We start from the raw sequence: 26,831 nt of genomic DNA, 5'->3' as shown, positions 1-26,831 counted from the left end.
ACCTCTATCTCTCCGGAGAACCTCTATCTCTCCGGAGACCCTCTATCTCTCCGGAGACCCTCTATCTCCTCAGAGACCCTCTATCTCCCCGGAGACCCTCTATCTCTCCAGAGACCCTCTATCTCCCCGGAGACCCTCTATCTCCTCAGAGACCCTCTATCTCCCCGGAGACCCTCTATCTCCCCAGAGACCCTCTATCTCCCCAGAGACCCTCTATCTCCCCAGAGACCCTCTATCTCCCCGGAGTTCTCTATCTCCCCAGAGACCCTCTATCTCTTATTGGTGTCATATTGGTATGATCCTGGGATGTGCTGACAGTATCCTGATGTCTATGTGTGTGATGTCTGCTGACAGGGGTGCATGGTGTGGCAGTATGATCCTGGGATGTGCTGACAGTATCCTGATGTCTATGTGTGATGTCTGCTGACAGGCTGTGCACAGTATGGCAGTATGATCCTGGGATGTGCTGACAGTATCCTGATGTCTATGTGTGTGATGTCTGCTGACAGGCTGTGCACAGTGTGGCAGTATGATCCTGGGATGTGCTGACAGTATCCTGATGTCTATGTGTGATGTCTGCTGACAGGTGGTGCACAGTGTGGCAGTATGATCCTGGGATGTGCTGACAGTATCCTGATGTCTATGTGTGATGTCTGCTGACAGGCGGTGCACAGTGTGGCAGTATGATCCTGGGATGTGCTGACAGTATCCTGATGTCTATGTGTGATGTCTGCTGACAGGCAGTGCACAGTGTGGCAGTATGATCCTGGGATGTGCTGACAGTATCCTGATGTCTATGTGTGATGTCTGCTGACAGGCGGTGCACAGTGTGGCAGTATGATCCTGGGATGTGCTGACAGTATCCTGATGTCTATGTGTGATGTCTGCTGACAGGCGGTGCACGGTGTGGCAGTATGATCCTAGGATGTGCTGACAGTATCCTGATGGCTATGTGTGATGTCTGCTGACCGGGGTGCACGGTGTGGCAGTATGATCCTGGGATGTGCTGACAGTATCTGATGGCTATGTGTGATGTCTGCTGACAGGCAGTGCACAGTGTGGCAGTATGATCCTGGGATGTGCTGACAGTATCCTGATGTCTATGTGTGATGTCTGCTGACAGGCGGTGCACAGTGTGGCAGTATGATCCTGGGATGTGCTGACAGTATCCTGATGTCTATGTGTGATGTCTGCTGACAGGCGGTGCACGGTGTGGCAGTATGATCCTAGGATGTGCTGACAGTATCCTGATGTCTATGTGTGATGTCTGCTGACAGGTGGTGCACAGTGTGGCAGTATGATCCTGGGATGTGCTGACAGTATCTGATGTCTATGTGTGTGATGTCTGCTGACAGGGGTGCATGGTGTGGCAGTATGATCCTGGGATGTGCTGACAGTATCTGATGGCTATGTGTGATGTCTGCTGACAGGCAGTGCACAGTGTGGCAGTATGATCCTGGGATGTGCTGACAGTATTCTGATGTCTATGTGTGATGTCTGCTGACAGGCAGTGCACAGTGTGGCAGTATGATCCTGGGATGTGCTGACAGTATTCTGATGTCTATGTGTGATGTCTGCTGACAGGCGGTGCACAGTGTGGCAGTATGATCCTGGGATGTGCTGACAGTATCCTGATGTCTATGTGTGATGTCTGCTGACAGGTGGGGCACAGTGTGGCAGTATGATCCTGGGATGTGCTGACAGTATCCTGATGTCTATGTGTGATGTCTGCTGACAGGCAGTGCACAGTGTGGCAGTATGATCCTGGGATGTGCTGACAGTATCTGATGTCTATGTGTGTGATGTCTGCTGACAGGGGTGCACGGTGTGGCAGTATGATCCTGGGATGTGCTGACAGTATCCTGATGTCTATGTGTGATGTCTGCTGACAGGCGGTGCACGGTGTGGCAGTATGATCCTGGGATGGGCTGACAGTATCTGATGGCTGTGTGTGATGTCTGCTGACAGGCAGTGCACAGTGTGGCAGTATGATCCTAGGATGTGCTGACAGTATCCTGATGGCTATGTGTGATGTCTGCTGACAGGCAGTGCACAGTGTGGCAGTATGATCCTGGGATGTGCTGACAGTATCTGATGTCTATGTGTGTGATGTCTGCTGACAGGGGTGCACGGTGTGGCAGTATGATCCTGGGATGTGCTGACAGTATCTGATGGCTGTGTGTGATGTCTGCTGACAGGCGGTGCACAGTGTGGCAGTATGATCCTGGGATGTGCTGACAGTATCCTGATGTCTATGTGTGATGTCTGCTGACAGGCTGTGCACAGTGTGGCAGTATGATCCTGGGATGTGCTGACAGTATCCTGATGTCTATGTGTGATGTCTGCTGACAGGCAGTGCACAGTGTGGCAGTATGATCCTGGGATGTGCTGACAGTATCCTGATGTCTATGTGTGATGTCTGCTGACAGGCGGTGCACAGTGTGGCAGTATAATCCTGGGATGTGCTGACAGTATCTGATGTCTATGTGTGTGATGTCTGCTGACAGGCAGTGCACAGTGTGGCAGTATAATCCTGGGATGTGCTGACAGTATCTGATGGCTATGTGTGTGATGTCTGCTGACAGGGGTGCACGGTGTGACAGTATGATCCTGGGATGTGCTGACAGTATCTGATGGCTGTGTGTGATGTCTGCTGACAGGCGGTGCACGGTGTGGCAGTATGATCCTGGGATGTGCTGACAGTATCCTGATGTCTATGTGTGATGTCTGCTGACAGGGGTGCACGGTGTGGCAGTATGATCCTGGGATGTGCTGACAGTATCTGATGTCTATGTGTGATGTCTGCTGACAGGCAGTGCACAGTGTGGCAGTATAATCCTGGGATGTGCTGACAGTATCTGATGTCTATGTGTGTGATGTCTGCTGACAGGGGTGCACGGTGTGACAGTATGATCCTGGGATGTGCTGACAGTATCTGATGGCTGTGTGTGATGTCTGCTGACAGGGGTGCACGGTGTGGCAGTATGATCCTGGGATGTGCTGACAGTATCCTGATGTCTATGTGTGATGTCTGCTGACAGGGGTGCACGGTGTGGCAGTATGATCCTGGGATGTGCTGACAGTATCTGATGTCTATGTGTGATGTCTGCTGACAGGGGTGCACGGTGTGGCAGTATGATCCTGGGATGTGCTGACAGTATCCTGATGGCTATGTGTGATGTCTGCTGACAGGTGTGCACGGTGTGGCAGTATATCTATGTGAACCCCCTAACCACAGCAGATCCATTATTATAACAGGACTCTTACCTCGTGACTTCATCCCGATGTAGCGGTTCTCCACAATATCTATCCGCCCCACGCCGTGCTTCCCCCTGTACACAAACAATATGTCATCTGGTCAGATACGCTTCATCAGTTCCCAAACCTCTCCCAAAGCTGCAGCCAAGGGGGGGGATAAGAAGACGCCCCCTGGAGGTCTGCAGAGCAAGCGCAGCTGCCGTGTCCTCCAGTAGGGGGCGCTCACTATATGGCCAGAGCGTCTGGAGCTGGGGATCAGGAGACACAAGGGTGAAGTGTCATTGTGGCTGCTGGAGTATATAGGTGTATTGCTATAGTCACTCTCAGGATGGGGCGGTGGTAGGTATTGGGCTGCATTACTCGCCTTTGTTTCTGGAGGGAACCATAACAGCCGGGATGCGGTGATTTAATGTGACATTGAGGGTCCGCAGGTTAATGGGCGGCTGCAGGGTCATAGAGGCCTTGGTTTAATGGCACTTATAGCCTGATGTCATTGTACAGGGGTGGGGGGTACGCAGGGGTTGTGAGCTCGGTCAGTGCCCTCATCTTATAGACATTGTGTGTAAGTTAAGGCCCATGATGCTTTGCAGCACATCACAGTATGCCACATTCTTCAGGAGATGGTTAGAGAGGGACAGAGAGGTACAGAGATTAGAGGAATCCGCTGGGAGGAGACTGAGGAGTCTGGAGGGAGGGGAATATAAATGTCTAGAAAGGGATAGAGGAGTCTGGAGGGAGGGGAATATAAACGTCTAGAAAGGGATAGAGGAGTCTGGAGGGAGGGGAATATAAACGTCTAGAAAGGGATAGAGGAGTCTGGAGGGAGGGGAATATAAACGCCTAGAAAGGGATAGAGGAGTCTGGAGGGAGGGGAATATAAACGTCTAGAAAGGGATAGAGGAGTCTGGAGGGAGGGGAATATAAACGTCTAGAAAGGGATAGAGGAGTCTGGAGGGAGGGGAATATAAACGTCTAGAAAGGGATAGAGGAGTCTGGAGGGAGGGGAATATAAACGCCTAGAATGGGATAGAGGAGTCTGGAGGGAGGGGAATATAAACGTCTAGAAAGGGATAGAGGAGTCTGGAGGGAGGGGAATATAAACGCCTAGAATGGGATAGAGGAGTCTGGAGGGAGGGGAATATAAACGTCTAGAAATGGGATAGAGGAGTCTGGAGGGAGGGGAATATAAACGTCTAGAAAGGGATAGAGGAGTCTGGAGGGAGGGGAATATAAACGTCTAGAAAGGGATAGAGGAGTCTGGAGGGAGGGGAATATAAACGCCTAGAATGGGATAGAGGAGTCTGGAGGGAGGGGAATATAAACGTCTAGAAATGGGATAGAGGAGTCTGGAGGGAGGGGAATATAAACGTCTAGAAAGGGATAGAGGAGTCTGGAGGGAGGGGAATATAAACGTCTAGAAAGGGATAGAGGAGTCTGGAGGGAGGGGAATATAAACGCCTAGAATGGGATAGAGGAGTCTGGAGGGAGGGGAATATAAACGCCTAGAATGGGATAGAGGAGTCTGGAGGGAGGGGAATATAAACGTCTAGAAATGGGATAGAGGAGTCTGGAGGGAGGGGAATATAAACGTCTAGAAAGGGATAGAGGAGTCTGGAGGGAGGGGAATATAAACGCCTAGAATGGGATAGAGGAGTCTGGAGGGAGGGGAATATAAACGTCTAGAAATGGGATAGAGGAGTCTGGAGGGAGGGGAATATAAACGTCTAGAAAGGGATAGAGGAGTCTGGAGGGAGGGGAATATAAACGTCTAGAAAGGGATAGAGGAGTCTGGAGGGAGGGGAATATAAACGTCTAGAAAGGGATAGAGGAGTCTGGAGGGAGGGGAATATAAACGCCTAGAATGGGATAGAGGAGTCTGGAGGGAGGGGAATATAAACGTCTAGAAATGGGATAGAGGAGTCTGGAGGGAGGGGAATATAAACGTCTAGAAAGGGATAGAGGAGTCTGGAGGGAGGGGGATATAAACGTCTAGAAAGGGATAGAGGAGTCTGGAGGGAGGGGAATATAAACGCCTAGAATGGGATAGAGGAGTCTGGAGGGAGGGGAATATAAACGTCTAGAAATGGGATAGGTCCAGTCCCATTATGTATTACTCCTGGGGAGGTCTCTCACCCCCGTTATGTATCACTTCTGGGGAGGTCTCTTCTCCATTATGTATCACTCCTGGGTAGGTCTTCCCCCCCCCCCGTTATCTATCCCTCCTGGGGAGGTCTCCCCCCCCCCATTATGTATCACTGCTGGGGAGGTCTCTCACCCCCGTTATGTATCACTCCTGGGGAGGTCTCTCCGCCCATTATGTATCACTCCTGGGGAGGTCTCTCCGCCCGTTATGTATCACTCCTGGGGAGGTCTTTTCCCCCCGTTATGTATCACTCCTGGGGAGGTCCCCCCACATTATGTATCACTCCTGGGGAGGTCTCTCCGCCCGTTATGTATCACTCCTGGGGAGGTCTTTTCCCCCCGTTATCTATCACTCCTGGGTAGGTCTTCCCCCCCCCCCGTTATCTATCCCTCCTGGGGAGGTCTCCCCCCCCCCCATTATGTATCACTGCTGGGGAGGTCTCTCACCCCCGTTATGTATCACTCCTGGGGAGGTCTCTCCGCCCATTATGTATCACTCCTGGGGAGGTCTCTCCGCCCGTTATGTATCACTCCTGGGGAGGTCTTTTCCCCCCGTTATGTATCACTCCTGGGGAGGTCTCTCCCCCCCCCCCCCGTTATGTATGACTAGTAATTGGGGGGCAGATGGTGATAATGTGTGCAGGGGGGCCGGCTGCTATGGTCCCTATCCCCTTGTTTGATAGGTATCCAGCAGTGTCACCCCTGGTGCAGTGTGACTGTCCTGGTCTGGTCATGATACTGTGGGGAGGAGGACGCCACCTACTGGACAGGCAGATAGCACCAACCTGGACGGAAGTCTACTGGGGTCCTGTATACTACATCTCCTGGACTGGTCTATTAGGCTGCTCTGGGTAACAGCCCCCCCATTAGCCCTCCCGGAGCCCCACTTTTTATAGCATTACACCCGCTGTCTAGTCGGTTTTTTCGGAGAAACTTACGCCACTTGATTGAGATAGGAGAAGAGCTCCAGCGCCGAGTTATGTCGCGTCCCATCCCGCACATTGGTGACTTGTATGGGGACACCTGTAATGGAAAAAAAAAAACCACAACGTTAAGGGCCATATAACATGCGGCTATTTGTGAGCCGAGGTTTTATAGACAGAGAATGAGCCCCTCGGGGAGCGGCCGCGGTTACGCCACACGCAGCAGCGTTTAATGGATGAGACAGATATGAACTCTAAATAACTCCTTAAGAACCAGAAGGTGGCGGGGAAGGGAAGGGGGGCGAGAGGTTACAGATTTAGGGTAAAATAGAAAGTGCAATAAAATGAGCCCCCCCCTACCCCCCCGGGCCCGCTGCCTGTCTCCACTGTCACCCTGGCTTTCATTTCATACACTGTGAAATTGCCACCAGCCCCATTCTTAATTGCATTTCACGGTCGGCCATTGTCTTACGGCCCAGCACCTTCTGTCTCACCACTCGGAGATTTGAGCCTGACAAATGGGACAGAGGAGGGGGGAGCTGGTGGCCAGTTGCTTGGTGGGTTTCCGACCCACCCATCCAACCCTCCTGTAATGTCTGTTTCAATGAGCGCCAACCAAGTTCTAGACCTGTCAACACTCAATGGAGGGAGGGGGGGGTCAGTCAGTAAGAAGTTACAGCCTGGCAGCCATAGGGAGAGACCCCATGAATTAATTATTACACCTTAGAGAAGAAAAGGCCGAGGGAAGGGTGTGGTGTACGGGCAGAGCCCCGGGGAGGGCGAGGGGGGATTTTCGGATGGAAGGGCTACGGGTGGGAGGGAGAGGACAGACTATGAAAAGAAAGGCCGCATTATTCTTTTGCAAAGTGAAATGAGCAATAAATGTATCAGCAATGTGACAAGGGGTTGTTCTGCCACAAAGCGGAGCCGCCACTAGTTCTCGGCCTAATCTTTTCTCCATCTGTTGCCCCCATTAGTATTGATTGCACCATTCAATGCCAATCACCTCTTCACAGAGCACTCTCACTCTCTTATGCTATTAAATGTAATTCTTTGCAATAATGAACTTTAAGCCGCCGCCGTCACTCTGCAGATCCTATTTATATTTAAAGGGGATTTCTTTTTCGGGCGTCTTTTTTTTCTTCTTCCTTTCCCCCCCTTATCGGCCGCCCGTCACTTTTGGCCGTCCCAGACTGCTCTGCTCCCTGATCCGCAGCTTATAGTTTATAAATAGTCAATAATTAGATTAGAACTTCAAATAAATAAAGTGCGGAGGATGAATGGATAATCTGGTGGGCCTCGGTGAATGGAGCCGCCATTGTCCCGGTGACGATGGGACTTTAATTTCTCGGGGATATTCTGTGACGGCGGCAGAAGATGGTATAATGCCACGTGTGAATGAGTCAGGGGATGTGCGGTGACGGAGCGGGATCCGAGCAGCTGCCAGACACCGTCTACTATCAGATGTATATATACACACAGCACTATATGTACCAGTGTATACAGCGCTATATGTACCAGTGTATACAGTGCTATATGTACCAGTGTATACAGTGCTATATGTACCAGTGTATACAGTGCTATATGTACCATTGTATACAGTGCTATATGTAACAGTCACCAGTGTATACAGTGCTATATGTACCAGTGTATACAGTGCTATATGTACCAGTGTATACAGTGCTATATGTACCAGTGTATACAGCGCTATATGTACCAGTGTATACAGTGCTATATGTACCAGTGTATACAGTGCTATATGTACCAGTGTATACAGTGCTATATGTACCAGTGTATACAGTGCTATATGTACCAGTGTATACAGTGCTATATGTAACCAGTGTATACAGCGCTATATGTACCAGTGTATACAGTGCTATATGTACCAGTGTATACAGTGCTATATGTAACCAGTGTATACAGCGCTATATGTACCAGTGTATACAGTGCTATATGTACCAGTGTATACAGTGCTATATGTAACAGTCACCAGTGTATACAGTGCTATATGTACCAGTGTATACAGTGCTATATGTACCAGTGCATACAGTGCTATATGTACCAGTGTACACAGTGCTATATGTACCAGTGTATACAGTGCTATATGTAACCAGTGTATACAGTGCTATATGTAACAGTCACCAGTGTATACAGTGCTATATGTACCAGTGTATACAGTGCTATATGTACCAGTGTATACAGTGCTATATGTACCAGTGTACACAGTGCTATATGTACCAGTGTATACAGTGCTATATGTAACCAGTGTATACAGTGCTATATGTACCAGTGTATACAGTGCTATATGTACCAGTGTATACAGTGCTATATGTACCAGTGTATACAGTGCTATATGTACCAGTGTATACAGTGCTATATGTAACCAGTGTATACAGCGCTATATGTACCAGTCACCAGTGTATACAGTGCTATATGTACCAGTGTATACAGCGCTATATGTACCAGTGTACACAGTGCTATATGTACCAGTGTATACAGTGCTATATGTACCAGTGTATACAGTGCTATATGTAACCAGTGTATACAGCGCTATATGTACCAGTCACCAGTGTATACAGTGCTATATGTACCAGTGTATACAGCGCTATATGTACCAGTGTACACAGTGCTATATGTACCAGTGTATACAGTGCTATATGTACCAGTGTATACAGTGCTATATGTAACCAGTGTATACAGTGCTATATGTACCAGTGTATACAGTGCTATATGTACCAGTGTATACAGTGCTATATGTACCAGTGTATACAGTGCTATATGTAACCAGTGTATACAGTGCTATATGTAACAGTGTCACCAGTGTATACAGTGCTATATGTACCAGTGTATACAGTGTTATATGTACCAGTGTATACAGTGCTATATGTACCAGTGTATACAGTGCTATATGTACCAGTGTATACAGTGCTATATGTACCAGTGTATACAGTGCTATATGTAACCAGTGTATACAGTGCTATATGTACCAGTGTATACAGTGCTATATGTACCAGTGTATACAGTGCTATATGTACCAGTGTATACAGTGCTATATGTAACCAGTGTATACAGTGCTATATGTACCAGTGTATACAGTGCTATATGTAACCAGTGTATACAGTGCTATATGTAACCAGTGTATACAGTGCTATATGTACCAGTGTATACAGTGCTATATGTACCAGTGTATACAGTGCTATATGTACCAGTGTATACAGTGCTATATGTAACCAGTGTATACAGTGCTATATGTACCAGTGTATACAGTGCTATATGTACCAGTGTATACAGTGCTATATGTACCAGTGTATACAGTGCTATATGTACCAGTGTATACAGTGCTATATGTACCAGTGTATACAGTGCTATATGTACCAGTGTATACAGTGCTATATGTACCAGTGTATACAGTGCTTTATGTACCAGTGTATACAGCGCTATATGTACCAGTGTATACAGCGCTATATGTACCAGTGTACACAGTGCTATATGTACCAGTGTATACAGTGCTATATGTACCAGTGTATACAGTGCTATATGTACCAGTGTATACAGTGCTATATGTACCAGTGTATACAGTGCTATATGTACCAGTGTATACAGTGCTATATGTAACCAGTGTATACAGCGCTATATGTACCAGTCACCAAAGTATACAGTGCTATATGTACCAGTGTATACAGCGCTATATGTACCAGTGTACACAGTGCTATATGTACCAGTCACCAGTGTATACAGTGCTATATGTACCAGTGTATACAGTGCTATATGTACCAGTGTATACAGTGCTATATGTAACCAGTGTATACAGTGCTATATGTACCAGTGTATACAGTGCTATATGTACCAGTGTATACAGTGCTATATGTACCAGTGTATACAGTGCTATATGTACCAGTGTATACAGTGCTATATGTACCAGTGTACACAGTGCTATATGTACCAGTGTATACAGTGCTATATGTACCAGTGTATACAGCGCTATATGTACCAGTGTATATAGTGCTATATGTACCAGTGTATACAGCGCTATATGTAACAGTCACCAGTGTATACAGTGCTATATGTACCAGTGTCACCAGTGTACACAGTGCTATATGTACCAGTGTATGCAGTGCTATATGTAACCAGTGTATACAGTGCTATATGTAACAGTGTCACCAGTGTATACAGTGCTATATGTACCAGTGTATACAGTGTTATATGTACCAGTGTATACAGTGCTATATGTACCAGTGTATACAGTGCTATATGTACCAGTGTATACAGTGCTATATGTACCAGTGTATACAGTGCTATATGTAACCAGTGTATACAGTGCTATATGTACCAGTGTATACAGTGCTATATGTAACAGTGTCACCAGTGTATACAGTGCTATATGTAACAGTGTCACCAGTGTATACAGTGCTATATGTACCAGTGTATACAGTGCTATATGTACCAGTGTATACAACGCTATATGTACCAGTGTATACAGTGCTATATGTACCAGTGTATACAGTGCTATATGTAACCAGTGTATACAGTGCTATATGTAACCAGTGTATACAGTGCTATATGTACCAGTGTATACAGTGCTATATGTACCAGTGTATACAGTGCTATATGTACCAGTGTATACAGTGCTATATGTACCAGTGTATACAGTGCTATATGTACCAGTGTATACAGTGCTATATGTACCAGTGTATACAGTGCTATATGTACCAGTGTCACCAGTGCTATATGTAACCAGTGTATACAGTGCTATATGTACCAGTGTATACAGTGCTATATGTACCAGTGTATACAGTGCTATATGTAACCAGTGTATACAGTGCTATATGTACCAGTCACCAGTGTATACAGTGCTATATGTACCAGTGTATACAGTGCTATATGTACCAGTGTATACAGTGCTATATGTAACCAGTGTATACAGTGCTATATGTACCAGTGTATACAGTGCTATATGTACCAGTGTATACAGTGCTATATGTACCAGTGTATACAGTGCTATATGTACCAGTGTATACAGTGCTATATGTACCAGTGTATACAGTGCTATATGTACCAGTCACCAGTGTATACAGTGCTATATGTACCAGTGTATACAGTGCTATATGTACCAGTGTATACAGTGCTATATGTAACAGTCACCAGTGTATACAGTGCTATATGTACCAGTCACCAGTGTATACAGTGCTATATGTACCAGTGTATACAGTGCTATATGTAACAGTGTCACCAGTGTATACAGTGCTATATGTAACCAGTGTATACAGTGCTATATGTACCAGTCACCAGTGTATACAGTGCTATATGTACCAGTGTATACAGTGCTATATGTACCAGTGTATACAGTGCTATATGTAACAGTCACCAGTGTATACAGTGCTATATGTAACCAGTGTATACAGTGCTATATGTACCAGTGTATACAGTGCTATATGTACCAGTGTATACAGTGCTATATGTACCAGTGTATACAGTGCTATATGTAACAGTTACCAGTGTATACAGTGCTATATGTACCAGTGTATACAGTGCTATATGTACCAGTGTATACAGTGCTATATGTAACCAGTGTATACAGTGCTATATGTACCAGTGTATACAGTGCTATATGTACCAGTGTATACAGTGCTATATGTAACAGTCACCAGTGTATACAGTGCTATATGTACCAGTGTATACAGTGCTATATGTACCAGTGTATACAGTGCTATATGTACCAGTGTACACAGTGCTATATGTACCAGTGTATACAGTGCTATATGTACCAGTGTATACAGTGCTATATGTACCAGTGTATACAGTGCTATATGTAACAGTCACCAGTGTATACAGTGCTATATGTACCAGTGTATACAGTGCTATATGTACCAGTGTATACAGTGCTATATGTACCAGTGTATACAGTGCTATATGTAACCAGTGTATACAGCGCTATATGTACCAGTCACCAGTGTATACAGTGCTATATGTACCAGTGTATACAGTGCTATATGTACCAGTGTATACAGCGCTATATGTACCAGTGTATACAGTGCTATATGTACCAGTGTATACAGTGCTATATGTACCAGTGTATACAGTGCTATATGTAACCAGTGTATACAGCGCTATATGTACCAGTGTATACAGTGCTATATGTACCAGTGTATACAGTGCTATATGTACCAGTGTATACAGTGCTATATGTAACCAGTGTATACAGCGCTATATGTACCAGTCACCAGTGTATACAGTGCTATATGTACCAGTGTATACAGTGCTATATGTACCAGTGTATACAGCGCTATATGTAACCAGTGTATACAGTGCTATATGTACCAGTGTATACAGTGCTATATGTACCAGTGTATACAGTGCTATATGTACTAGTGTATACAGCGCTATATGTACCAGTGTACACAGTGCTATATGTACCAGTGTACACAGTGCTATATGTACCAGTGTATACAGTGCTATATGTACCAGTGTACACAGTGCTATATGTACCAGTGTATACAGTGCTATATGTACCAGTGTATACAGCGCTATATGTACCAGTGTATACAGTGCTATATGTACCAGTGTACACAGTGCTATATGTACCAGTGTATACAGTGCTATATGTACCAGTGTATACAGCGCTATATGTACCAGTGTATACAGCGCTATATGTACCAGTGTATACAGTGCTATATGTACCAGTGTATACAGTGCTATATGTACCAGTGTCACCAGTGTATACAGTGCTATATGTACCATTGTATACAGTGCTATATGTACCAGTGTCACCAGTGTATACAGTGCTATATGTACCAGTGTATACAGTGCTATATGTACCAGTGTATACAGTGCTATATGTACCAGTGTATACAGTGCTATATGTACCAGTGTATACAGTGCTATATGTACCAGTCACCAGTGTATACAGTGCTGTATGTACCAGTCACCAGTGTATACAGTGCTATATGTACCAGTGTCACCAGTGTATACAGTGCTATATGTACCAGTCACCAGTGTATACAGTGCTATATGTACCAGTCACCAGTGTATACAGTGCTATATGTACCAGTGTCACCAGTGTATACAGTGCTATATGTACCAGTGTATACAGCGCTATATGTACCAGTCACCAGTGTATACAGTGCTATATGTACCAGTGTATACAGTGCTATATGTACCAGTGTATACAATGCTATATGTACCAGTGTATACAGTGCTATATGTACCAGTGTATACAGTGCTATATGTACCAGTGTATACAGTGCTATATGTAACAGTCACCAGTGTATACAGTGCTATATGTACCAGTGTATACAACGCTATATGTACCAGTGTATACAGTGCTATATGTACCAGTGTATACAGTGCTATATGTACCAGTGTATACAGTGCTATATGTAACAGTCACCAGTGTATACAGTGCTATATGTACCAGTGTATACAGTGCTATATGTACCAGTGTATACAACGCTATATGTACCAGTGTATACAGTGCTATATGTACCAGTGTATACAGTGCTATATGTACCAGTGTATACAGTGCTATATGTACCAGTGTATACAGTGCTATATGTACCAGTGTATACAGTGCTATATGTAACAGTCACCAGTGTATACAGTGCTATATGTACCAGTGTATACAGTGCTATATGTACCAGTGTATACAGTGCTATATGTACCAGTGTATACAGTGCTATATGTACCAGTGTATACAGCGCTATATGTAACCAGTGTATACAGTGCTATATGTACCAGTGTATACAGTGCTATATGTACCAGTGTATACAGTGCTATATGTACCAGTGTATACAGTGCTATATGTACAAGTGTATACAGCGCTATATGTACCAGTGTATACAGTGCTATATGTACCAGTGTATACAGTGCTATATGTACCAGTGTATACAGTGCTATATGTACCAGTGTATACAGTGCTATATGTACCAGTGTATACAGTGCTATATGTACCAGTGTATACAATGCTATATGTACCAGTGTATACAGCGCTATATGTACCAGTGTATACAGTGCTATATGTACCAGTGACTATATTGTACATGGTCCGCGCTGGGAGCTCTTTGCAGCCATCATGCTTTTATTTATTTATTATGGTTTCCAGTAAGAATAATGGGTTCAGGATGAAGGAGCTGCTGCAAAATGTTCAGATTCAGATTTCACGGATGCATAGACTTCTTATTATGGAGCAGACGGTATATTGAGGGTCAATATTACTGCGACCGTGAGGGGGAGGCCAGGAAAACAGGGGGACAATTAATTTTAGCATCTTTATTTTATCTTTAGTATTGGTATTCATTATATATATATATATATATATATATATATTCGCATTATTGTAGCTTTTAGAGGATTCTCATTCTATATGTTACAAATGTGTTATATTTATATATTTACTATTACACAATATCCGGTGTTATTGTGATTACTTTTTGCATTATTATTGTACTTTTTATTATACCTATATACATATCCAGTATATTTATTTTATATTTTTGTCATCATATTATATTGTTCTATATATGTTGTTATGATAAGTAATTATTTTTATATTTATTGTGTTATTTACATTGTTCTTTGTATTAAAGGGAAACCATCAGCAAATAAGAAGCCCCCCGCCTCCAGTGCACTGATCCCAACCCTTCTAGTGAATATAAGCAGAGCTTATTAGGAGGGGCAGGACAGCCGGGGCGGATCGGTGCACAGACAGCTGTAGCCCCGCCTCCAGTGCACTGATCCCAACCCTTCTAGTGAATATAAGCAGAGCTTATTAGGAGGGGCAGGACGGCCGGGGCGGATCGGTGCACAGACAGCTGTAGCCCCGCCCCCAGTGCACTGATCCCAACCCTTCTAGTGAATATAAGCAGAGCTTATTAGGAAGGGCAGGACAGCCGGGGCGGATCGGTGCACAGACAGCTGTAGCCCCGCCCCCAGTGCACTGATCCCAACCCTTCTAGTGAATATAAGCAGAGCTTATTAGGAAGGGCAGGACAGCCGGGGCGGATCGGTGCACAGACAGCTGTAGCCCCGCCCCCAGTGCACTGATCCCAACCCTTCTAGTGAATATAAGCAGAGCTTATTAGGAAGGGCAGGACGGCCGGGGCGGATCGGTGCACAGACAGCTGTAGCCCCGCCCCCAGTGCACTGATCCCAACCCTTCTAGTGAATATAAGCAGAGCTTATTAGGAGGGGCAGGACAGCCGGGGCGGATCGGTGCACAGACAGCTGTAGCCCCGCCCCCAGTGCACTGATCCCAACCCTTCTAGTGAATATAAGCAGAGCTTATTAGGAGGGGCAGGACAGCCGGGGCGGATCGGTGCACAGACAGCTGTAGCCCCGCCCCCAGTGCACTGATCCCAACCCTTCTAGTGAATATAAGCAGATCTTATTAGGAGGGGCAGGACAGCCGGGGCGGATCGGTGCACAGACAGCTGTAGCCCCGCCCCCAGTGCACTGATCCCAACCCTTCTAGTGAATATAAGCAGAGCTTATTAGGAAGGGCAGGACGGCCAGGGCAGAACGGTGCACGGACAGCTGTAGCCCCGCCCCCAGTGCACCAAAGCGCCACATTAGCATATGAAAGAAGCTACTAGTATCTGATGCAGAGGATATTAGGGCCCTATACGCTATAGGGACATATCTGGGGGTCACACACATCTATCCTGCTATTACTAAGGCACTTGAAGTTAATAGTGATATGCCGCCCCATGGTCGCAGCCGTCCGTCACATATGCTTACCCGTCTCCATTTGCAGATATGACATTTGGTAGAACCATCATAACATGTAATGACAATGCCCCGGTAATAAGAATGGCGGCTACCAGTCTTTCATACATTAGGCCGGGCTCACATGGAAGAATACAGGGTGAAATATGCAGCTCGTAGTGTGAACAACGTCACATATTACCACAGAGATCAATAGGCCGCACATTACACCATGGATACCAGGCCTATGGCTGAAGCAATCAGAACTTTCTGCTTTCAAATAACTTTATTTATAAAGCCATAAAGCCACAGACACTCACCTCTCTTAAACTCTATTTCCAGGATGTCGGGGGTGCTGGGCGAGGTGTTGGGGTCTTTTGTTTTCACAAACAGCCCGTCCGGTGCGTGATTCTGTAGGGAAATATAACCGGGTTCGGTATTTGGGGAGAAGACATAATACAGAGGTGATGATCATGGTAACCAATCAGAATGCTCCATGCTCTGACCCGCATCAGAATAGTGAATGCTGATTGGTTGCACTAATCCTTCATTTTATGTCTGTAGCAGCCAATCAGATTACTACTTCCATTTTTCAACCTGTTGTGAAAGAATATTAGCAGGAATCTGATTGGCTGCTATAGGCAACACGGCCCTTATTGCTACGTGTAACCCATTAGTCAGGTGCTGCCCCAACAACCAATCAGATCACTTCTTTTACTGAGCTGCAATCTGATTGGCTGCCTCCATGTCTGCATCCGTTTCTATATGTAGTTATTATGAATGGTAGATGCATTGTCACCATATACCTGTATAAAATCCAAGGTCGGCCATTTTCTTGCTGCTGTCCAGTAGCCAGCACCATAATGAGCCGCCATGTGCTGCCATATGGGATGTGGCGCTGTACATTGCTCTTACATGATACAACTATTGGGAGAACAAGCTTTTACTCCTCTTAAAATATCTCATGTACTTATCAGCTGCTGTATGTTTTGCAGGAAGTGGTGTATTCTCTCCAGTCTGACACAGTGCTCTCTGCTGCCACCTCTGTCCATGTCAGGAACTGTCTAGAGCAGCAGCAAATCCCCATAGAAAACCTCTCCTGCTCTGGACAGTTCCTGACATGGACAGAGGTGGCGGCAGAGAGCACTGTGTCAGACTGGAGAGAATACACCACTTCCTACAGGACATACAGCAGATAATAAGTACTGGAAGACTGGAGATTTTTTTAATAGAAGTAAATTACAAATCTCTGGCACTTTCTGGGACAAGTTGATTTAAAAAATTTTTTTTTTTTTTTGTGAACGACCCCTTTAATGGTGCCGCGTCTTCACTCCGCAATGATAAGAGTGGAGGGCCAGTTAGGTTATGGGAAGTGGGGAAAGAGACGCAGCTCCGGGTGGCACAACCAGCACCACAAGAGAGGCCATTTTGCATTTCGTCCCCCGTCACCTCATTATAACCGCAGCAATAAAAGCTCTTCCATGCAGCGCGGTGCAGGCCGAGCGCGGAGGGGATGGGAGCCGAGAGCCCGCGCACAATCATAAGCTGCTAGATTGAAGCCTCAGACAGAGCCGTCTATATCCCAGCAGTTTATTCTGCAGAAATAGAGAAAGAAATCAGTGTGGGTGACCCCAGCAGGTGCTCCGCAGGAACGCACTCGTACAGTGTCCCCGAGGTTAATACATCTGGGGGAGCGGAGAGGAACAAAGCAGAAACTCATCTAAAAACATATCAGCCTAATGCCAGCCTTGGCAGAGTTACAATGAGAAGGCGCCTTCTCTTAGCGCTCATCATTCACGCCCTTTCTGGGTTAGTGGCTAAAATCTGCTTTGGCCCATTTGATTGCTTGCTGTCCCCGACTTGTGGGCGTGGTAATGCCTGTCAATCACTCCGGCACCCTGCGTTCCAGGCTCAGGAAAACCACAAACACCTACAAAAACTGCTAAAGCAGCATTCCTGGCTGGGGATAGGGCCGGGGAACGCCAGGGGCCCGGGGTGAGGGAGACTACTCAGGGAATACAGACCCTCATATCACAGAGGCCAGACTAGAATATCCTGCTCTAGTGGGACTCAAAAAGTAGAATTCCAAACAAAGAGGATCCTGGGGAAAATGACAGACTATTAAAGGGGTACTCCAGAGAAAAAAATATTGTTTTTAAATCAACTGGTGTCAGAAAGTTATACAGATTTGTAAATGACTTCTACTTAATAATGTCCAGTACTTATCAGCTGCTGTATGTCCTGCAGGAAGTGGTGTATTCTCTCCAGCCTGACACAGTGCTCTCTGCTGCCACCTCTGTCCATGTCAGGAACTGTCCAGAGCAGCAGCAAATCCCCATAGAAAACCTCTCCTGCTCTGGACAGTTCCTGACATGGACAGAGGTGGCAGCAGAAAGCACTGTGTCAGACTGGAGAGAATTAGTCCATTATGGCTGTAAGGAGTTTAGGTTAGGCGACAGGTTACAGCTAAAGGAGGGGGGTCAGGTGATTGGATTAGGTAAAGCGAGCAGCTTCCAGGATAAGGTGTGTGTGTGGGGGTGTCAGGATAAGTGATGGGATCCTTAGGGCCCTATTCCACGGGACGATTATCGTTCAGATTATTGTTAAGTCGTTCGAATCTAAACGATAATTGTTCGCTTGAATAGCAGTTAACGATTAACGACCAAACGAGAAAAGGTTGATCGTTTAATAAGACCTGGACCTATTTTTATCGTTGCTCGTTCGCAAATCGTTCGCATTGAATAAGACGTTGTTCGGTCGTTCGCAGTAGTGACGAACACAATAGCGGCAACAAGACGACCGCAAGAACGATTATCGTTCCATGTAAATGGGTGAACAAATTCAGGTCTTTCGCAATAGGGGTCGTTTGGATCGTTTATCGTTAACGATTATGCGAACGATAATCATCATGTTGAATAGGGCCCTTACTCATCCTGACCCCTCTTACTCATCCTGACCCCCCTTACTCATCCTGACCCCCCTTACTCATCCTGACCCCCCTTACTTATCCTGACCCCCCTTACTCATCCTGACCCCCCTTACTCATCCTGACCCCCCTTACTCATCCTGACCCCTCTTACTTATCCTGACCCCCCTTACTCATCCTGACCCCCCTTACTCATCCTGACCCTCCTTACTCATCCTGACCCTCCTTACTCATCCTGACCCCCCTTACTTATCCTGACCCCCCTTACTCATCCTGACCCTCCTTACTCATCCTGACCCCCCTTACTCATCCTGACCCCCCTTACTCATCCTGACCCTCCTTACTCATCCTGACCCCCCTTACTCATCCTGACCCCCCTTACTCATCCTGACCCCCCTTACTCATCCTGACCCTCCTTACTCATCCTGACCCCCCTTACTCATCCTGACCCCCCTTACTCATCCTGACCCTCCTTACTCATCCTGACCCCCCTTACTCATCCTGACCCCCCTTACTTATCCTGACCCCCCTTACTCATCCTGACCCCCCTTACTCATCCTGACCCCCCTTACTTATCCTGACCCTCCTTACTCATCCTGACAGCCCTTACTCATCCTGACCCCCCTTACTCATCCTGACCCCCCTTACTTATCCTGACCCTCCTTACTCATCCTGACCCTCCTTACTCATTCTGACCCTCCTTACTCATCCTGACCCCCCTTACTCATCCTGACCCCCCTTACTCATCCTGACCCCCCTTACTCATCCTGACCCCCCTTACTCATCCTGACCCTCCTTACTCATCCTGACCCCCCTTACTCATCCTTACCCCCCTTACTCATCCTGACCGCCCTTACTCATCCTGACCCCTCTTACTTATCCTGACCCTCCTTACTCATCCTGACCCTCCTTACTCATCCTGACCCCCCTTACTCATCCTGACCCCCCTTACTTATCCTGACCCCCCTTACTCATCCTGACCCCCCTTACTTATCCTGACCCCCCTTACTCATCCTGACCCCCCTTACTCATCCTGACCCTCCTTACTCATCCTGACCCCCCTTACTCATCCTGACCCCCCTTACTCATCCTGACCCCCCTTACTCATCCTGACCCCCCTTACTTATCCTTACTTATAGCACCCTGGCTATACTCGGCACCCTGGCTATAGTCGGCACCCTGGCTATACTTAGCACCCTGGCTATACTTAGTACCCTGGCTATACTCGGCACCCTGGCTATACTTAGCACCCTGGCTATACTCGGCACCCTGGCTATACTTAGCACCCTGGCTATACTTAGCACCCTGGCTATACTCGGCACCCTGGCTATAATTAGCACCCTGGCTATACTTAGCACCCTGGCTATACTTGGCACCCTGGCTATACTCGGCACCCTGGCTATACTCGGCACCCTGGCTATACTTAGCACCCTGGCTATACTCAGCACCCTGTCTATACTTAGCACCCTGGCTATACTCAGCACCCTGGCTATACTTAGCACCCTGGCTATACCCGGCACCCTGGCTATACTTAGCACCCTGGCTATACTTAGCACCCTGGCTATACTTAGCACCCTGGGTATACCCGGCACCCTGGCTATACTTAGCACCCTGGCTATACCCGGCACCCTGGCTATACTTAGCACCCTGGCTATACTTAGCACCCTGGCTATACCGAGGACCAGTATATAAGCAAAAAGAAATGGCCATGTTGTTGCCTCTCACAGATGCAGTTTACAAAAAGAACAATAAAAAAATTAAAAAAAATATTAAATCAAATGAAAAAAAAAAGCAGCAAAAGAATAAAAAATAAGAAGGAAAAGTAGAGAAGGGGCGGAGCCTTGTGGGGGGAGAGGAGAGTGTGAGAGAAAGGAGCAGAGGGCAGCGAGGGGAGAGGAGATTAGCAGCAAATGGGGCATGAAGTGAAGGCCAGTGTAAGGATGCTTGTGCCGTCAATGCTTTATTCACCCGGTTGATGTTGTTGTGTCCGAGTCTGAATGAACTCTTTCAAAGCGCCATATGAAGTTAAAGCAAGTAAATTTCTATCTTTCTAACATTAGAATGCCTCATTGCCCCTCAATCAGGTCTCATGGAGGCAGAAAATGGCCCAACCATCTGGGGTTCTCTTCTTCTGCTTCTTCTTTTTTTTTTAAATCCCTGCAGTTGGTTTGAGAGGAAGAGGAACGAGAGAAAGAAAAGGGCACGGGAAAGAGAAAAAGATAGATAGATAGATAGATAGATAGATAGATAGATAGATAGGAGATAGATAGATAGATAGATAGATAGATAGATAGATAGGAGATAGATAGATAGATAGATAGATAGATAGATAGATAGATAGATAGATAGAAGATAGATAGATAGATAGATGAGAGATAGATAGGAGATAGATAGGAGATAGATATTAGATAGATATATGATAGATAGATAGATAGATAGATAGGAGATAGATAGATAGATAGATAGATAGATAGATAGATAGATAGGAGATAGATAGATAGATGAGAGATAGATAGGAGATAGATGATAGATAGATAGATAGATAGATAGATAGATAGATAGATAGGAGATAGATAGATAGATAGATAGATAGATAGATAGATAGATAGATAGATAGGAGATAGATAGATAGATAGATAGATAGATAGATAGAAGATAGATAGATAGATAGATGAGAGATAGATAGGAGATAGATAGGAGATAGATATTAGATAGATATATGATAGATAGATAGATAGATAGATAGATAGATAGATAGGAGATAGATAGATAGATAGATAGATAGATAGATAGATAGATAGATAGATAGGAGATAGATAGATAGATGAGAGATAGATAGGAGATAGATGATAGATAGATAGATAGATAGATAGATAGATAGATAGATAGATAGATAGGAGATAGATAGATAGATAGATAGATGAAAGATAGATAGATAGATAGATAGATAGATAGATAGATAGATAGATAGGAGATAGATAGGAGATAGATAGATAGATAGATAGATAGATAGATAGATAGATAGATAGATAGATGAGAGATAGATAGGAGATAGATAGATAGATATATAGGAGATAGAAGATAGATAGATAGATAGATAGATAGATAGATAGGAGATAGATAGATAGGAGATAGATAGATAGATAGATAGATAGATAGATAGATAGATAGAAGATAGATAGATAGATAGATAGATAGATAGATAGATAGATAGATAGATGAGAGATAGATAGGAGATAGATAGATAGATAGATAGATAGATAGATAGGCAGCTAGATAGATAGATAGGAGATAGATAGATAGATAGATAGATAGATAGGTAGATAGATAGGAGATAGATAGATAGATAGATAGGAGATAGATAGATAGATAGATAGATAGATAGATAGATAGATAGATAGATAGGAGATAGATAGATAGATAGATAGATAGATAGATAGGAGATAGATAGATAGATAGATAGATAGATAGATAGATAGGAGATAGATAGATAGATAGATAGATAGATAGGAGATAGATAGATAGATAGATAGATAGATAGATAGATAGGAGATAGATAGATAGGAGATAGATAGATAGATAGATAGATAGATAGATAGATAGATAGATAGATAGATAGGAGATAGATAGGAGATAGATAGGAGATAGATAGATAGATAGATAGGAGATAGATAGATAGGAGATAGATAGATAGATAGATAGATAGATAGATAGATAGGAGATAGATAGATAGATAGATAGATTAGGAGATAGATAGATAGACTATTAATAATTCTGGGGGTACATGGCGTCCGTTGCTATGGGTGACTCTCAGCCCCCTTTGCGCTCTCTCCTGGGTGATTACAGACACATGTATATTTCGGGGATTCCTTTGGCGCGGTGCGGCCTCTCGGGTGTCGACCTGATCAAAGCCTGAAGTGTTTATCAAATCTAGGAACAAAGTGTCCTGTCCCCCCGGGCTCAGCAGTCAGGCGCGGCGGCGGCTCATCCCCTGCGGGGGGCGCTCACTGTGACTGACGCTGTGATTAGTGATGACAGATCGTCACCTGCCGTAGCACCATGACTGACAGGGGACGAGGCCTCCCACCGCCGCCGCACAAGGAGATCATTCATTGTAGAGTGTAAGCTCCCGGGGACAGAGAACAGGTTATCATCTCTATTACAGCTCCTCACAGGACACCCGTAATAACCTGATGTGTCACCGCAGAGCTGTACTAGGAGGAGACTGGCCTTCTTAAAGGGGATATCCATAGTCACAGAACCTTCTATGAATGAGCAGTGTTAGGAGGAATCATGTGACCTGTAGATGACACCAGGCCCCATACTTGGTGAATGGTGAGGAGAGAACCTGGCTTTGTTGCCAAGAGCAACCAGACTCCACATGCTGAGCCCTGTCACCTATGGCAACCAGATTTCTGCTGGTTTCCTACAACAACCAATCAGAGTTCAGCTTTCATTTTTTTAAACTGCATTTGAAAAGTAAAAAAAAGAATCTGATTGGTTGTTGAAGACAGGGTTACGCCCTCCATGTAGATCAGTACAATCACCCCCATAATAACGGGACTCCATTAACCCTGTACTTCCCAGGTCAATCATTATAAAGAAATGTTCAATGTTCAATATCACTCACCTTAGGGTTCTCCAGGATCCCCCCTTCATAGCTGTAAGGAGAGAGAGCAGATGTATTATCTGTACTGCACCCCAATATCAGTGTCCTGTACCCCAAGTGTCAGCGTCTCAATATCCTGTACCCCAAATGTCACTGTCCTGCACCCCAAGTATCACTATCCTGTACCCCGAGTGTCACTATCCTGTACCCCAAATGTCACTATCCTGCACCCCGAGTGTCACTATCCTGTACCCCCAGTGTCACTATCCTGTACCCCAAGTGTCAGCATGTCATTGTCCTGTACCCCGAGTGTCACTATCCTGTACCCCAAATGTCACTATCCTGCACCCCAAGTATCACTATCCTGTACCCCGAGTGTCACTATCCTGCATCCCAAGTGTCACTATCCTGTACCCCCGAGTGTCACTATCCTGTACCCCGAGTGTCACTATCCTGTACCCCAAGTGTCACTATCCTGCACCCCAAGTATCACTATCCTGCACCCCAAGTATCACTATCCTGTACCCCGAGTGTCACTATCCTGTACCCCGAGTGTCACTATCCTGTACCCCGAGTGTCACTATCCTGCATCCCAAGTGTCACTATCCTGTACCCCCGAGTGTCACTATCCTGTACCCCGAGTGTCACTATCCTGTACCCCCAGTGTCACTATCCTGCACCCCAAGTATCACTATCCTGTACCCAGAGTGTCACTATCTTGTACCCCAAGTGTCACTATCCTGTACCCCGAGTGTCACTATCCTGTACCCCGAGTGTCACTATCCTGTCCCCCAAGTGTCACTGTCCTGTACCCCAAGTGTCACTATCCTGTACCCCCGAGTGTCACTATCCTGTACCCCCAGTGTCACTATCCTGCACCCCAAGTATCACTATCCTGTACCCCAAGTGTCAGCATGTCATTGTCCTGTACCCAGAGTGTCACTATCTTGTACCCCAAGTGTCACTATCCTGTACCCCGAGTGTCACTATCCTGTACCCCGAGTGTCACTATCCTGTCCCCCAAGTGTCACTGTCCTGTACCCCAAATGTCACTGTCCTGTACCCCAAATGTCACTGTCCTGTCCCCCAAGTGTCACTATCCTGTACCCCGAGTGTCACTATCCTGCACCCCAAGTGCCACTATCCTGCACCCCAAGTGCCACTATCCTATACCCTGAGTGTCACTATCCTATACCCTGAGTGTCACTATCCTGTACCCTGAGTGTCACTACCCTGTACCCCAAGTGTCAGCATGTCATTGTCCTGCACCCCGAGTGTCACTATCCTGTACCCCGAGTGTCACTATCCTGTACCCCGAGTGTCACTATCCTGTACCCCGAGTGTCACTATCCTGTACCCCAAGTGTCACTATCCTGCACCCCAAGTGTCACTGTCCTGTACCCCGAGTGTCACTATTCTGTACCCTGAGTGTCAGCTGTCACTGTCCTGTACCCCAAGTGTCACTATCCTGTACCCCGAGTGTCACTGTCCTGTACCCCGAGTGTCACTATCCTGTACCCCGAGTGTCACTATCCTGTACCCCGAGTGTCACTGTCCTGTACCCCAGACTTGCTGGTTACCTTATGTGCATGATGTTCTCATCCATACTCCAGGGGCTCTTTGGGGTCACCGGTACGGGGATGCCATGTTTCTGTGAGGAGACATATTACATATGAGTATTCCTGTGCATCATGACCAGCGTCCCCCTCTATACGGACACCTCACTATCCACCTCCTGCCTGTATATGTGATCATCTCTATGACATCAGAACCTCAGTAGTGCAGCCTCAGGCTTCGGCCTGTAGTTTCAGCCACATTTGTAATGGTGCAGGGTGGGGGGTGTCACATCTATACCCAGGCAATGTTCACTTCAGGCGCTGAATACCCAGGACCCCCTAAGCCTCCACCATGGGCCATTATAGCATTGGTGAAGGGGCTTTGGGTGGTCACCCTCTCCCGCTATACGCCATATGCATGAGCACCAATGCTGGGTATTGTGCGGCTTCAGGCCTATTGAGGGCCCAGCTACGCCCCTCATCTTCCTGGTGCTGAAGTTTCAGGAAGCAAATCTATAAAATGAATTGTCGCTTCCCAAGTCAATCTGTCATTCTCTGCGCTGTGTGGCGGCGGCCATTGTTCTTGGGTTTATAAGTAATCGGAGTGATTTATAGGAGTTTACAAGCAGGGACGGCCTAATAAAGAGCTCAATGGAGTCCAGATCTTGTGTCTATGAGGAGTAGGGCCACGTGATGGGCCCCATAGGGCCGGGACATAAGAGGGTCACCTGACCCTGGATAAAGGCCAAAGATATAGTCAGGGTGGATCTACTACAGGTGGCCACTTAAAGGGATACTCCGGTGAAATGCTTTTTCTTTCAAATTAACTGGTGTCAGATATATAGATTTGTAATTTACTTCTATTAAAAAATCTCCAGTCTTCTAGTACTTATCAGCTGCTGTATGTCCTGCAGGAAGTGGTGTATTCTCTCCAGTCTGACACAGTGCTCTCTGCTGCCACCTCTGTCCATGTCAGGAACTGTCCAGAGCAGCAGCAAATCCCCATAGAAAACCTCTCCTGCTCTGGACAGTTCCTGACATGGACAGAGGTGGCAGCAGAGAGAACTGTGTCACACTGGAGATAATACACCACTTCCTGCAGCACATACAGCAGCTGATAAGTACTGTAAGACTGGAGATTTTTTAATAGACGTAAATCACAAATCTTCGGCACTTGCTGGGACCAGTTGATTTGAAAGAAATGTTTTTTTGGTGACGACCCCTTTAAGGTCACACAGCACGGGATGGAGGGATAGAGGAGGTGCTGTTGTCCAGGTGATGCGTACACCTCAAGAGACAGCCCGCCGCCCATCACAACGCATCAGTTCATCCTCCGTTCAGAGTTTACATTTTTGCATTCTCAGACTGCGGAGTAAATGGAAGGATGAAGCTTGTAGAGCGGCGGCGGCGGTGGCAGCGCCAAAGGGCCGCACTTTGTGTACAAGCCAGCGAGCAGGGAGATGGATTCTATGCATTATAAACACCAGGCCGGTCCCTCCAGGGGAATGTAATCACTAGTCCCTCGCCAGAAACCCTCACACACAAAATGTATTCCTCCCATCCCTCCGAAAAGGGAAAAAACATTGCAAATCTCCATTCTGTGAGCGAGGGTCGGAGCGCTCCAACTGCTCAGAATAAGCCCCCGGCCGCTTCCGTCTCAGTGGGGACCCTAATATGTTAACAAACCCATCACGGGAAGGAGAGGATCCCGAGCGGGC

At 46.1% G+C, this 26,831-nt stretch overlaps 1 protein-coding gene across 1 annotated transcript in view; it reads right to left on the bottom strand.

Moving 5' to 3' along the window:
• ASS1 (argininosuccinate synthase 1) overlaps window positions 1–26,831 on the bottom strand; it is a 65,273-nt gene that overhangs the window by 17,996 nt on the left and 20,446 nt on the right. Inside the window, exons 8-12 of the mRNA XM_069986837.1 lie at window positions 25,138–25,208; window positions 23,579–23,609; window positions 16,343–16,433; window positions 6,339–6,423; window positions 3,268–3,332 (exon numbers count right to left, since the gene is read on the bottom strand). Coding sequence (XP_069842938.1) covers window positions 3,268–3,332; window positions 6,339–6,423; window positions 16,343–16,433; window positions 23,579–23,609; window positions 25,138–25,208 — 343 coding nt within the window. The remainder of the gene's footprint in view (window positions 1–3,267; window positions 3,333–6,338; window positions 6,424–16,342; window positions 16,434–23,578; window positions 23,610–25,137; window positions 25,209–26,831) is intronic.

The sequence above is a fragment of the Dendropsophus ebraccatus genome, chromosome 10 (assembly GCF_027789765.1).
Source record: "Dendropsophus ebraccatus isolate aDenEbr1 chromosome 10, aDenEbr1.pat, whole genome shotgun sequence".
In the NCBI taxonomy this organism is placed as follows: Eukaryota; Metazoa; Chordata; class Amphibia; order Anura; family Hylidae; genus Dendropsophus; species Dendropsophus ebraccatus.
The sequence above is the reverse complement of the archived record's forward strand: the minus strand, read 5'-3'. Positions and strand labels throughout refer to the sequence as shown.